The sequence below is a fragment of the Puccinia triticina genome, chromosome 4A (assembly GCF_026914185.1).
Source record: "Puccinia triticina chromosome 4A, complete sequence".
Lineage (NCBI taxonomy): Eukaryota > Fungi > Basidiomycota > Pucciniomycetes > Pucciniales > Pucciniaceae > Puccinia > Puccinia triticina.
Window position 1 is genome coordinate 7,060,535 of NC_070561.1, and position 14,408 is coordinate 7,074,942.

Below are 14,408 nucleotides of genomic sequence, written 5' to 3' on the forward strand. Positions count from 1 at the left end.
AACCTACCATCTGGTAGGGACCATAGAGGCCTACGGGACGACCGTAGTAACTGCGGCTGCAGCAAAGGTCGGCCAGGAAATGTGTGCAGAAGATGGACGATTGGAGACGGCTTGGACTGGACCTCCTGGAGGGTCTTGCCGGTCAGGAATCCAGGTCCGCAGGAGACGTTCCAGGAGGTGTTTTTTCCTGGAAAGTGCGACCTGGACGACTTCCTGGAGGTGGTTTGAAACCCCCTAATACAGCAGTTCCGAGAAAGCTTGCGTTTCCGGACCTGCGATTCTGCCCCCTAAACTCGACATGTTGGTAATGTGAAACGAAACACTGGCCGGATACGGTGTAGATGGTATACACATACAGCTGTTTCAATTAGTGAACGCGCTTTGCACATGCGCTTTGCCGTGAGCCAGTTGGTGTCCCCGGGCTTCCTTAAAAAGTGTGATGAGATTTCTCTGCCCACCTTCTAAAATTCAAACCTCTGATACATACAGTTCAATCATCAGATGGGAGCCAGTAGGAGCCAGTACTGGATTCACCTACCTCCGCCTCTTCTTCGCCATTGCCGGCATCTGTTTATCGGCTTCTCTCCCTCATGGGCCGACGCTTTCGCACCGCATCCAGCTCTCCGAGACCGCCACAGTGAATGAATCTCTCCGCACCCACCAAATTAGCACCGGAACGGTCGAAACCAATGTGCGCATCGTATTCGTAGACCCGCAGGAAGAAGCCCCGGACGGAATGTACATCATTGCCTCTAACAACCCGATAGGCTCCCCAGTATCACTCACCTTGCGACTGAACGAGAACCGGAACATCTTCAACACCATCATCTTACCTGCGAATTCCAATTTAACGCCAATCGGCGGAACGATGCGTAGGCCTCGATCTGTTCTGTTCCTGTACACCATTATCAACTCGGAACACTCCGAGACCAACACAGCTGGAGGCCCAGCTACCCCAGTTTCGGACGCGGAAACTTAAAGTAAGTTCCAAGTCTGTTTGACATCACATAAGCAACCGACTTTGTATAAATAGTTTGAGCTCATGGATTTGTTTTGACTTCCTGGCAGAGATAGGATTTGAGCCATTCTTTATTATACGCATACATTTTCAGAAAGAACCTCCTTTATCCTGCCCGGTACATAGCTTCTCACTCAAGACATTGCGCAGATAAATTTTCACACGTTTAGATAGCTTCTAATTCGTATAAAAATGTAGACAGCTCCAATCAGCATTTAACTCTTTATATCGCGATCTGAGCCTCCTGCTGCTGAAAATTGCAACAGCTGAATGATGTGCTACTATTTTTTCACCTCTAGGTCACTTGACTATAGAGCCATTCGGTTGATTGACAGGAACCAATGTGTGAAATGGTACATTCCGTGGAACTTAACAAAGTCCCTGCATGTGGCTTTGCCGGAGGGACTGATGCCCTATCAGGAATTTTTGCGTGAAAATATTTCAAGTTTTGGTGGTACTCAACTTTGAGTGCCCAGAACTCAGCCTAGAGGATTTGCTATGCATTCAAAATTTTAATGTAAGTATGATTGGCCTACATCCTGGCTTTCTTCTGATGAAATTCAAGGCCATATACACACTGTCTTCATGCTTTTTATTTATTTTTCTAACACCTTGATTTCTTATGAATTTGACCGGATCACACCACAAATGTCCGTGCGCACTCAACCAAAGTGCATGTGTTTTTATTATTACTAGAGTATAGCGTGGCTATGCCTCTGCACCCACAAGGCTTGAGCCACTTCAAGGATAATTAAATTTCCCAAAAAAAATACTCAAAATTTGAGGTTGGGAAAATCATTGAAAAAAAATCACTCCGTACTGAAAAAAATGCGAACTGAGCGCGCTCAGCCAAAAAATAAAAATGTGTCAGACTGACTAAAAAACAATGGGGCACATTTTTGGGGTGACTTGTTGGACGGGCCTGCACAAGGCCCGCATGGGCCCCTAACAGGCCCGTTGGGCCCATTGAAAAAGTAGTATTTGTTTGGAATTCCAATGCTCTGCTCAAATGTGAAATGGGTCAAACTGAATAAAAAAGATGGGGGTACATTTTTGGGGGGATTTTTTGGACAGGCCTGAATGAGGCCCACATGGCCCCCACAAAGCCCACTGGGCCCATTGAGAAAGTAGCCTTGGCTAAGAAAGCATATGCTCAGCTAAGAAATAAAATGTGTCAGACTGAGTAAAAACCCTAGGGGCACATTGTTGGGGAGGCTTTTTGGACGGGCCTGCAGCAGGCCCATACGGGCCAACAGGGTTCCAAGGAAAAGGAAAGGGCCTGGACATACATTCTGTGAGTGCACAAATGTCATACAGATGTCAGAAGCCCTTCAATATCTTCTGTTGATTAGTGGTCAATTGGTGCTGTTCTGAAACATCATATGGGCATTCTTAACCAAGAATACTTCTGGGTTGGCCAAACCAGCTTTAGCTTTAGGTGGGCTCTGATGGGCCTGATGCAGGTCTGTCAATAAGACCTCCCCAAAAGTGTGGCCCCATGTTTTTTACCCAGGTTGACACATTTTTGTTTCTTAGCTGAGCATAGGCATTCTTGACCAAGGCTACTCTTTCAATGTGCCCAGTGGGCTTTGTGGGGGCCATGTGGGCCTCATTCAGGCCCGTCCAAAAAATCTCCCCAAAAATGTACCCCCATGTTTTCTATTCAGTTTGACCCATTTCACATTTTAGCAGAGCATTGGAATTCCAAACAAATACTACTTTTTCAATGGGCCCATGCAGGCCTTGTGCAGGCCTGTCCAACAAATCACCCCAAAAATGTGCCCCATTGTTTTTTACTCAGTCTGACACATTTTTATTTTTTTGGCTGAGCATGCTCAGTTTGCATTTTTTTTCAGCACGGAGTGATTTTTTTCCAATGATTTTCCCAACCTCAAACTTTGAGTAATTTTTTTGGGAAATTTAATTATCCTTGAAGTGAGCGTGGCCGGTGTGGTGAACAAAAGCTTTGAACGGCGGAACACATCTGCACCATGCCACTTTAAGCTGTCTGATTCCACTTGTACAAGCCTTAAATAGAATGTAACCCCCCCCCCCCTCCCCCTTGGGGGTGTCCCAAGAAGGATCACAGGTTCCCAAAAAAACCTGTACTTGGTCCAGCCACTCCCCCACCCCTCCTAGCTCAGCAGAGATTGGTATGCCATCTCTCCTGAGCTAGGTGAGTCTTTTCCCATTCCCTTTCCCCATCTTTTTCTGCCTCTCACATTTGTAGATACTGACAGAGATTGGTATGCCATCTCTCCTGAGCTAGCCCCCCTGACTCCTTGCAATAAACAGAATCAGAGGTTCTAGAAACACTCCCAGCTCCCGCCTCCTAACCCTGTCTAGTGGAGCGCTCCATAGTGACCGCTTACATAGAAATCATACAATTTTTTCCTTGCAACAGGTAACTTTTTTTATTTTCCAATTAACATTGATGTGAAATGGGAGAGCAAAAATACTAAGAAAACTCAACTCAAGCAGCTCTACTCTTATAAAAGGGCGAGGGAATGAGACTCATAAGAATCTGAGAAAAAATAGAAGAGAAACCAAAACAGGAGCCAGACAATGAGGATCGGAAATCATTGTAGAAGGTCAATGGATGAGATAAACCAACTGTTGGGCTTTGAACTCAAACTGACTACACACGAGAATGGGCAAAGATGCTTTTGCTTGAGAGGGGGGGCAGTGAGGAGAAAAGCTCACTGGATGCGGCTCTGATGGGGCGCGAGTGAGAAGAAGGATAAACCAATGGGGGCTTGATTGCTAGTAGGAGGCTACTACATATAGGCTATCTACATACAATCAAGTTGTGGTTGAGAGTCACAATTAATATGAATAGAAAAAGGAGGGAACTCGATGGAAAGAAAGAAATCATATCACAAGATTGGTCACAACATGTCACATTCAAGGCTTGCGCACACTTCAAGATATAATCAGTGTAACATGAAAGTATTGGTCAGGACTACACAGGGATCAAGTTTACAAGGAGATCAAGAAAGTAAACATGACATGATACAAAAGACTATTAAGAGAGGGTGGAGAGCTTGGAAGTGTGTGACCGGGGAATCAGGGACATGGTGAATGAGGTAGAAGGAAGAAAAGAGAAATCCAACTCCAACTCCAGCTATTTGATTGCCGCTGACTGAGTCAAGCAGTTCCATTTGAAGTGGATCATAAGACAACACATTGATACCGCATAACTAACCTGCAATGTAACACCTATAGATCTGGTCAACGTAAGGAGTACCTATATGTTCAAAAGTCCGCATTCAAAGAACTGGAGGACCCATCAGAGTCCGTGTCAAGGAGATTATCCAAGGAAATTTTTGCATGGGTGACCTAATAGGGGGGTTCACAATTGAAATTTGTAAAACTTTAGGACCCATTTTAACCTGTTTATGAACATATTTTAAAAGGGTCTTGGAAAAACGACTCCCATCTTTTGGGAAAACGACTCCCATACGTTGGCGCGACTATTTTTTGACCAGCGCTTGATGTTGACCTAGACTCTTTTTTTGGGTACGGGTTTTTTGGGAGTGAGGAAAAACAGGCTTGATTACTGTTAATAGAACCAGAACTGAGACAAAAAGGAGTTAGACAAGATTTTTGGCAACAAGGATAAGCAAAAGAACTTTAAAGAGAGACAAGAGCATACCGCGATGAGATGAGGATTTAGGGGGAAGAAGAACAGACAGACTAAAGAAAACAAGGTCAAAAAAAGATATGTAGTATACACTACAAAAGAGAGAAGGTTAACGTTGACGATCTTGAGAGCGGAGGAGGTTTGAGATGTTTTGGAGATGTGAGCTTTTCTCACCAAGTTAGAAATAACCAATTTATGTATTGAAGTGAGAGCGTTGGAGCAATGAGGACAATTGACTGAGTGTTGTCGGAGAATTCCAGATGATGTTGTCGATGTTGAGAGTTGATGAGGAGTGATATGAGTGATAGGAGATATAGAAGGAGAGGGGGGAAGAATCAGAGTCGAAGGGATAGCTTGAAGTAGTGAATGATGGGCGATGAGGCTGAGCAGGAGTAGGATGCGATCTAGTGTTGTAGACTGCTGAGGATGGAGCAGAGAGGGCACAGAGGTTTGCTTTAATAGCTGATGAGGAGTGTGGTTGAGCATCTGAGGACGGCCAGCCTGTGGTTGAGGAAGTTGTCCAAATGTTTCAGCGATTGGATTGAGGTTGAGATGGTTTCATGTCTTGAGGATCGAGGCGTCTGAGTGGCAGGGATCGGAAACTCTTGAGGAGTGGTACTGGAAGACAGAAGAAGAGAGAGCGGTATTGGGAGATGAACAGAGAGCAGGTTACGGAGTGCGCAGGCGCGCGGAGCACAGATGTGAATTCCAACAGGGAGTCGTCGACCCAAAATAATTTTTTTTTGGGAGTTGTCCTGCTAATTTTTTATATTATTTTTTATTATTTTTACGGACTTACTTTGCGCACTGCTGAAAACTCTTTGCACACTGCGGAAAACTCTTTGCGCACTGTGGGGGCTGTTGTCTTGACGTCCAGCCCCCAGTGCGCGCTTCTGCCACGGCTCTTTGCGCACTGCATTTTCCCCCAAAAAATTGGCTTGCATTTCTTCAGATTTTTTTGATGAATCAATAGAATGGCTTTTTATGATCCCCCAAGAAAATAATCAGGTCATTTAGGGGTCTCCTTGAGCCTAGAGAAAATTGACATGAAAAAATCATATTTTAACACGGCAGGGACCTGTAATATCGCTTCCTGTGCCCCAGTAGCCCCAAAAATTTCACAGTATCATGGCACATGTGCAAATTCATGACCTGATAATTTTCAGAATTTTTCCCAGAGATATAAGGGGTGCGCGGTAGGCTTAGTAGGAAAATTACTGCTAACTGTATAGCATTTTTGTTACACACCCAAACAGTCCCAAAATTTCAGAAATGTTTTAATCGTGGATATTCTCCGCGCCATAAATTTCTTGGCAATAGTGTGTCATGATAACATGAGATGTAGTGCGGCGGGCTTAGTTGGAAAATGACTGCTAACTTATCTCATGTTTTGATGACACACTATTGCTAAGAGCTTTATGGCGCGGAGAATATGCAAAATTAAAACATTCCTGAAAATTTCAGACTTTTTCAGCATGTAACAAAAAATCTATACATGTAGCAGCCATTTTCCTACTAAGTCCGCCGCGCACCCCTTATATCTCATGTTATCATGACACACTATTGCCAAGGAATTTATGGCGCGGAAAATATCCACGATGAAAACATTTCTGAAATTTTGGGACTTTTTGGGTGTGTAACAAAAAAGCTATACAGTTAGCAGTAATTTTCCCACTAAGCCTGCCGCGCACCCCTTATATCTCATTTTATAATGACACACCATTGCTAGGAATTTCAGGGAATTAATTTGAAGCATATTTCTCTGTTCTCTCCAAATTCTGTGCCTTTGGTGTGTGTAACAAAAAAGTTATACATATACACAAAATAATAAACGCAATACCTATTTGAGCTACAGGAAAGCTGGTGAAAATTCTGAAAATTATCAGGCTGTGAAATTGCACATGCACTATTGTACTGTGAAGTTTTTGTGGCTACTGGGTCGCAGGAAGTGGCTTTTTAAATGGTTGTTGCGTTAAAATATGATTTTTTCATGTCAATTTTCTCTAGGCTCAAGGAGACCCCTAAATGACCTGATTATTTTCTTGGGGGATCATAAAAAGCCATTGTATTGATTCATCAAAAAATATCCCAAGAAATGCAAGCCAATTTTTTGGGGGAAAATGCAGTGCGCAAAGAGCCGTGGCAGAAGCGCGCACTGGGGGCTGGACGTCGAGACAACGACCCCCACAGTGCGCAAAGAGTTTTCCGCAGTGCGCAAAGTAAGTCTGTAAAAATAATAAAAAATAATATGAAAAATTAGCAGGACAACTCCCAAAATAAAATTATTTTGGGTCGACGACTCCCAAAAAACCCGTACCCAAAAAAAGAGTCTAGGTCGACGTCGAGCGCTGGTTGAAAAATAGTTGCGCCGACGTATGGGAGTTGTTTTCCCAAAATTTGGGAGTCGTTTTTCCAAGATCCTTTCAAAAAGTTGATATATAAATTGCACTGATTGATCAGTCACACCTTTTTCTGGACATCTTACCAAATTTTAAAATTATGTTCATAAAGGCCTTAAATTGACCTCCAACGTTTTATAAAATTAAATTTTGAACCCCCCTAATAACATTGGGTTTCAAGAATTAAATCCTGTTGCTGTTCATTTACAATCAATTTCAAAGCCCACTCACTTCTATTACCATTTGACAATTAGATGCTCTGCCAAATCCGTCCAGTATCCCCTTGTGTAAAATCTTTGTTCCAGGAAACAACGCCATTCCTTGAGGAAAATCCATTGAAGAGAGACCCAACACACACCTAACGCGGAAAGCCTCACTGTTGAAGGCCTGGTCAAACAATCAGCTTAAGTTTGAGGAAGAGAGCGCAAGAAAGCAGTAACAGACCCCACCTATTTTTTACACTTTCATGTCAACCAAAAATCTTCTGGCCAGACTTGTTTATTCCTTATCTTAACAATTCAGTCAACACCAGATACTCAAATCCACTCCCATTCTGTGTGGTGCTTGATGAGGTTCAATTCCCATTTTTCACCGGCATTCTAGATGAACTTTGGCACACACATGAAATTCAAAACACATATTTCTCCTTCCAGTGTGTACACTTTATGTTTGGATAAGGACTCAGGACACGGCGCTCAACTAGACACGACGAGAGGAGCCAAGAGGCTCGAGAGGAGGGGCAGTGAAATGGGGACGCTCACCGGATGCGGCTCGAGGGCGGAGCAGAGAGAGAAGAACCAATGATGTTATTGCTCTGTGCTAGGCTAGACTAAAATAGACTAGATACACAGGGCTGACATGTGGTTGAGGCAACAATGAATATGAGAAGAAAATGAATGGAACCTGATGGAATCTCAGGAGGAGAGAAAGGTGACATACAAGCTATCACAAACAGAGCACGCACACAAGAGAGACATATGGAAAACTAGCAGGCAAATACAGGCAGGGATTGATATCACTTGGCTGAGAAGACAAGATATTATGACCAGAGAAACTACAAGTGGGAAGCGAGCATAGGAAGCAATAGAGTGACAGTCATGGAAAATGAGGCAGAGGGAAAATGAAAACCCAACACTTTACCTACCTTGAGTGGTGTGTCTGAGGTGTTGTTTGTCCTCAAGCTTACTGGGAATATTTTCCTCCTGCATGTCCACATGCCTGACAATGCCACGTCAATTTTGCTTGAAAGAGGAGTTCAACCGTCCGGGAGCCTAAGGAACTGTGGCGCCTAACAACCTCCATTAATATATTTCTGCAACGGGGGAAAATACTTACTAACCTAACCAACCAGGATGAACTTCCCAAAAAACTTAATTCAATCTTTGGCCTCAAATAACGGTCCACTGTCCATGACAACAACTTTGGTAGTATGGACCATTTTTAGATTTGAAAGGATCACTTCACACACAGGGTAAACTAAGATGTCTCAAGAGAAGAAAGTGTCAATATATCAAACTTCCTGAGCTGGTTTATCAATGTCAAGTTTTTCAAGTGCACAGCCCCACTATTTCAATCCATCCAACATTGTGATCAGGGTAACTTCAGACATTGAGCAAGGCCTGCTTGTAACCGGGAAGAAACGCAACCATTGTTAGCCTAGGCGCAATTGCCAATTTGGCTGACTCCCTCCCGGGTTGTGTCATAACCGTGAGGATGTTGCAAGGTCAATTTTGAAGCAAGTGCAACATTTGCCCCCCCCAGCTGCATGGCATTGTTGAACTTTAGCCCCTGCCACCCGCGTTTGGCGATGTGCTCATTGAAAACCCTGCATGGACCACACCTTCTGCCTCACCCAAAATGACCTAACACCTTCCTGAAGATATCTACCAACAAAAAAAATGGCTAGCTCAACTGCAGTATCGCCTGTTGAGACCACCCGCCGCTGGGATAATCCAAGTTTACCAGTCCAACCCCCACGTTCAATATACCCGCCATGATCCCTTCTCCGCTCAACCCCAAACAAATACAGATCCTTGCCCTCTGGCAATGGTATCACTGCCAGCAGCACCAATTCCCCAAACTGGTCTATATCCGCACACGCCAAACAGCTTTCAAGAGACCCTCTTGCTTGGAACCTTGGACTACACTAACGTTATTGGAAAATAACCGTTGGTGTAGCCATTTTATTGACTCCCAAATTCATGTTATTTGTTATCTGAGATACAAGTATCCATACTAACAATAACAGGAAATAACAGCAATAACAACAATAACAGGCCTTTTGTTGCTACTAACTCAGGATGCAAACGGGTTGGGTTCGGGTTGGAAAACAGTGCCCGAACCCAAACCCAATTAAGTGTTGGGTCGGGTCGGGTCGGGGCAGAATTTCCAAAAGACTGCCCGAACCCGAACCCGACTAAGGAGCAGATGGGTCGGGTTGGGTCCGGGTCGGGTCAAGCTTGACCCGGTAATTTTGAGTGATAGAACATGAGAGAGGAACAATTTGAAAAGAAATAGACAAAAAACAAAATTTGTCGCTGATTTTCATGTATGATAGAGAAGGAAAAAATTCAACAACCAAATTAAACTAAATATTGGATGTGTTATCCAACTCGTCATCGACATCATCCATAATTATCCCCTCGTCTGTGCGGATCCAGTTTTGTGCGCATACAAGCGCCTCGAGAGTGCTCGGTTTCATTTGGGTTCAATAACTGCTGAGCACTCGTCCACCTGTGGAGAATGCCAACTCCAATGCAATAGAAGTCATTGGAGTCATCAGGATTGATTGCGCCAGTATTTCCAGGGTTGGGAATCGTTTGCTGTGGGTGCTCCACCAGGAGAGGACTGAAAAGTTCGTTGATTCAGTGATGATTGGGGGTTCCTGGAGATACAGATCAAGTTTGGCGGTGGTCAAGACTGATTGGGAAACATTCTTCTGCTTGAGATATTGCTTGAATCGCTGGTCATCTTCATCAAAATTAACCACTTTCTTCGCAACGGTTGGGTTGTTTTGTTTGGGATCTGGGCTCGGGCGATCATTTGAGAGTGATTTGTTTTTGTTACAAATCACTTCGGCAAACCAGGTGGAAATGGTCTTCTTGAATCTATTGATGCTGATTGTTGCTTGCTCGTCACCAAGTTCTTCAGACAGAATAAATTCCACACGCTGGAACTTGCATCGCGGATCAAAGACTTGGCTGATTGCCGCAAAGTCTTCCATCGGTATCCAATATTTGTCAAACTTATCCTGCATCGGCTTGATCATCTCGTATATGTGAGGCGAGCCGCTGCGTAGCGAGGATTTGAGCTGCTTATCAATCTTCTTCATGGTTTTGTAGGCGAGGTGCGCAGTTGGGTATTGAGTCATTCCTAGTGTTAAAGTAGCTTCAATAAATAATAGTAAGTGAAATGTCAGTCAATTGAATGTACATTGAATGCAGACAAGAAAAGAAGAAAAGGCTTACCCGAGTGAAAGACAGACAAGAATTCCTTTATAGTATCAATCTCCTCCCACTCGGTTGAGTCAGGACAACTGGAATAGTTTGCATCTTGAATGGCTAGCTGATTGAACGCTTCCTTATACGGCAGGGCCGATTTAAGCATGAGAAATGTTGAGTTCCAGCGAGTGGGAACATCCACCGATGGGAGTGCTTGCTGATGCATTCCAATGAGATCGATCGCCTCCTTGAAGGACTGTTTACGCGAAGGGGTGCTCTTGATATAACGGACACTTTCCTGAATCTTGTTGATGGCTTCAGAGAAGATCTTCAGGCCATCCTTCACAACAAGGTTGATGACATGTGCAAGGCATCGGACATGGAAATAATTGCCCTTCATTTCGAGAGGCACATTGCTCCGAGCTGAAATAACTGATATTAATTGACTGATTGCAGAGTCGTTAGATGTTGCATTATCCACAGTGATAGACGCCACCTTTTCGAATATCTTCCACTTGACCATGGTAGTTACAAGTTGATCGGCAATTGCTACACCGGTGTGAGGAGGCAGAAGCTCTTTGAAAGAAATGATCTGAGTGTTCAGGGTCCAGTTAGAAGAGACAAAGTGCGCTGAGACTACCATAAATGGTGTCTGGTTTGAAGAGGTCCAGAGATCAGTCGTTAAGCCAATCCGATTGATTTCAGAAAGATTGACTGCTAGCTTTTCCTTCATGGAGTTGTACAGCGCCATGATGTCGGTCTTGAGTGTTGTACGAGAAAAAATTTTGAACTGGGGTTGCAAAGACGCAACAAATGCTCGGAAAAGTGGTTGTTCAACAAAGACGAACGGCTGCTCGTGCGCAATGATGAGTTTGGCTAAGATTTCGCGAGAGATTGTCTGAGAAAAGACCCAATTCATTGGCGATTTTGCTGACGAGGTTGAGAGCTTCAGTAATGTCTGCTTGCTTGCGCTGATGTAAGAGTTGCATCGCTCAAGGTGGCGCCATAAGTGCTTTGTCCCGTTGCTGCTCTTGCCATCCAGTTGTTGTTGGCAGTGTCGACATTGAGCTTTGGTAGCCTCACCTTTAAAAAGAAGAGTCAAAAACGGGTCAATTGTCAGTAAATGAGAACATATTAATATGATCTAGGTTCTAGATATTTCAAGGGAAATTGATACTTGCCAGTTCCTTTCTTTGTGAATTGCTCCCAAATGTTGCTGGTGGTCTTTTGCTTCTTTGATACTTGGGTTTTGCTTGATTCTTGTGTGCCAAACGGTTGTTTTTCACTCTGCTGAGTGCTTGCTTGAGCAGGAGCCGTATCCTCGGTGGTACAAATTACCTCGATGGGGGAATCTTCATCAGACGAAGGGGAAATCACAGCGGCAGGTCATTTGCGTTTGGAGCGTGGCATTGTTGGACCGCCATCCGTCTTGAACGTCGATGTTGGGGCAGAATAAGATGGGATGATTGTTGATACAGGTGGTGATGGGACAATTGGCGGCAGTGGTGATTCAACGACAGTCGGCGGTGGGTTGGTGGTGGCGGCAGGCAGGGCTTGGGTTGGCTGCAGGCGGCCGGCAGTTGAGGTTGATTGCGACGGATTTGCTCTGAGTCACCGCGGGCGTCTCAAAGGAATCTGCCCCTTGTTGTGTTGGCGGGTGGTTATGGCGGCGTTGATGGACTTGGCAGCGGTGGATCGATGGATTGCGGCCGGCAGTTGAGGGTGATTGCGACGGATTTGCTCTGAGTCACTGCGGGCGTCTCAAAGGAATCCGCCCCTTGTTGTGTTGGCGGGTGGTGGTGGTGGAGTTGATGGACTCGGCAGCAGTGGATCAATGGATTCGGCGGTGGTGGGTGGTGGGTTGGTGGTGGCAGGCTGGATGTGGATCGGCGGCAGGCCGCCTTCCTGCGGCCCCCCCGGGGATTCCCCAAGCACGGCCTGTGCTTGCACAACAATAAGAGACATGTCAAGAAATGTCACAAGTCACAGCTCCTAATCGGGTCATAGCCGGGTCTTCGGGCCGACCCGAAATGATAAACACGTGCCCGAACCCAAACCCGATTAGTCCTTGGGTCGGGGCGGGTCGGGTCAAAATCACAAATAGGCTACCCGAACCCGCCCCGAGACCCGACGGGTCGCGGGTCGGTGTTGGGTTGACCCGACCCACTTGCATCCTGACTACTAACAGGATACAATAAGGGGTGGAGTAATTTTACATCTTGCATTTTACATGCGTTTGGCAATGTAAAACGCAAAGATGTAAAATTGCAGCGGGCTGCGTGCTAAACTAAATTTACCTTGGGTGCGTGCAAAACCACCCAATGTAAACTGGTGCCATGTAACGCACACACCGTAAAAGCGTATTCGGCGGCGCCGCAGGGCCACTTTCACACCCTGAGAGTTTGCATCGCCCTTTACAGGGCATGCAAATTCGCTGATCACTGCGGCAGAAACTAAATTTACATAGTATTTCTTACGTTCTTGTAGATTTTCAGAGATCAGGTCGCATACACATACCCCATTTCGGAACATCCACCCAATGGATATCTCTCAAGAACACCTAAAACCGCCGCAGCGTTCATCCTACCGCCCGTGGATAACCGCCTCCGTCGATGGTCTCCACCTTCCCTCCACCCAAACGAAGGTATGTACGTTCCTCAAGACCTCCGCATGATCCATCCTCCATTTCACCCACTCCCTTCCTTCCTTTCCAATCCCATTCCTTCAATCCGCAACTCAACACTCACCACCTTCCTTGAACCTAATCATTCCATTCCTTTAACTCCCATTCCACCACCCGGTACTCACACCCACTACACACTACAACCACCTTGCCCGAAATCCACAATGCCCCGTACCCGTAAACCTCCAGCTCCAACCAACCGGACGCCATATCAAGCCGCAACACCACCACCCTCAGGCTCTACAAAACCCAAGAAGTGGCATTTGCCAGTCGCCATGGATCGCGGGTTCACAACGTTCATTGATCACCGCTGTAAACTCGACCGACAGGGTTATCCCCTCTACCCTAACAGAGCGACTAAATTCGTAATACCGGCCGACTCCAGCTTTATCAACTTCCCCAAAATTGGGTACTCCCAGACCGTCAACGTTGACAAACGTTCCCACGATCTATGGAAAGTAATCACCGTCAAATGCCTCGGTGTCTTACTTTGCGACCGGGACGATTGCGAATATGCTGGCCCACCTCCCACTGGACCCGGCAAAATTGCAGAACTCCTCAGCACGTAAGTAGTCATGTTATGATCTTCATCGTTGGGGCCTTGCGCACCGTTGGATCATATGGAAATTGATCAGCTCTTGCCGTACCTCTTGCCCTACCCAACCACAGGAACCCAGTATGCCCAGGCTTCGCCAATCAATGTCCGGGGAAGGTTTACTGGCAGGAATGCGAGGGTACTAGGTGCCGCTTGGATATTCACAAGACCGGCTGGGGCCTTCTCCGACACGAAGGGTTCCACAATCATCCCTGGCCTCATCCAAAAAAGCCGGATCCCTTGCCCCTAGCGGATTTGGCCGATGCAATCAAGAAGAATCCCCAGGCCACTGCCCTCCAGCTCAAGGTAAGGTCAACACCTTATGATTAAACACCCCCAGTTAGTCAATAGCAATTAATGCACGTCTTACATCGTTTCACTTTGCAGATTGGTCAAGCAACGGGGCCAGATAAGCAATTAGATACAATCACAGACATTCACGAATCACTGGGCAACTCCGATCGAGCACGTTACTACAGGCGAGAAATCCTCAAAGAAATTGACGAGGTTGAGGACAAGAAAGGTGGTGGTGGGGATAAGTTTCTGAATGACATGTTCCAATGGGATCAGTTAAGTCAAGACAAATTCTTTCCCCGGTGAGATTTCGACTCATCTACTGACATGAGCTGT

At 45.5% G+C, this 14,408-nt stretch overlaps 1 protein-coding gene across 1 annotated transcript; it reads left to right on the forward strand.

Moving 5' to 3' along the window:
- Positions 1 to 439: 439 nt before the first annotated feature.
- PtA15_4A757 (uncharacterized protein) lies at positions 440 to 979 on the forward strand (the record flags this gene model as incomplete). Its single annotated transcript, XM_053168673.1, has 1 exon — positions 440 to 979. The coding sequence occupies one exon, from the start codon at positions 440 to 442 to the stop codon at positions 977 to 979; it is 540 nt and encodes a 179-aa protein (XP_053019859.1).
- Between the last annotated feature and the right edge of the window lie 13,429 nt (positions 980 to 14,408).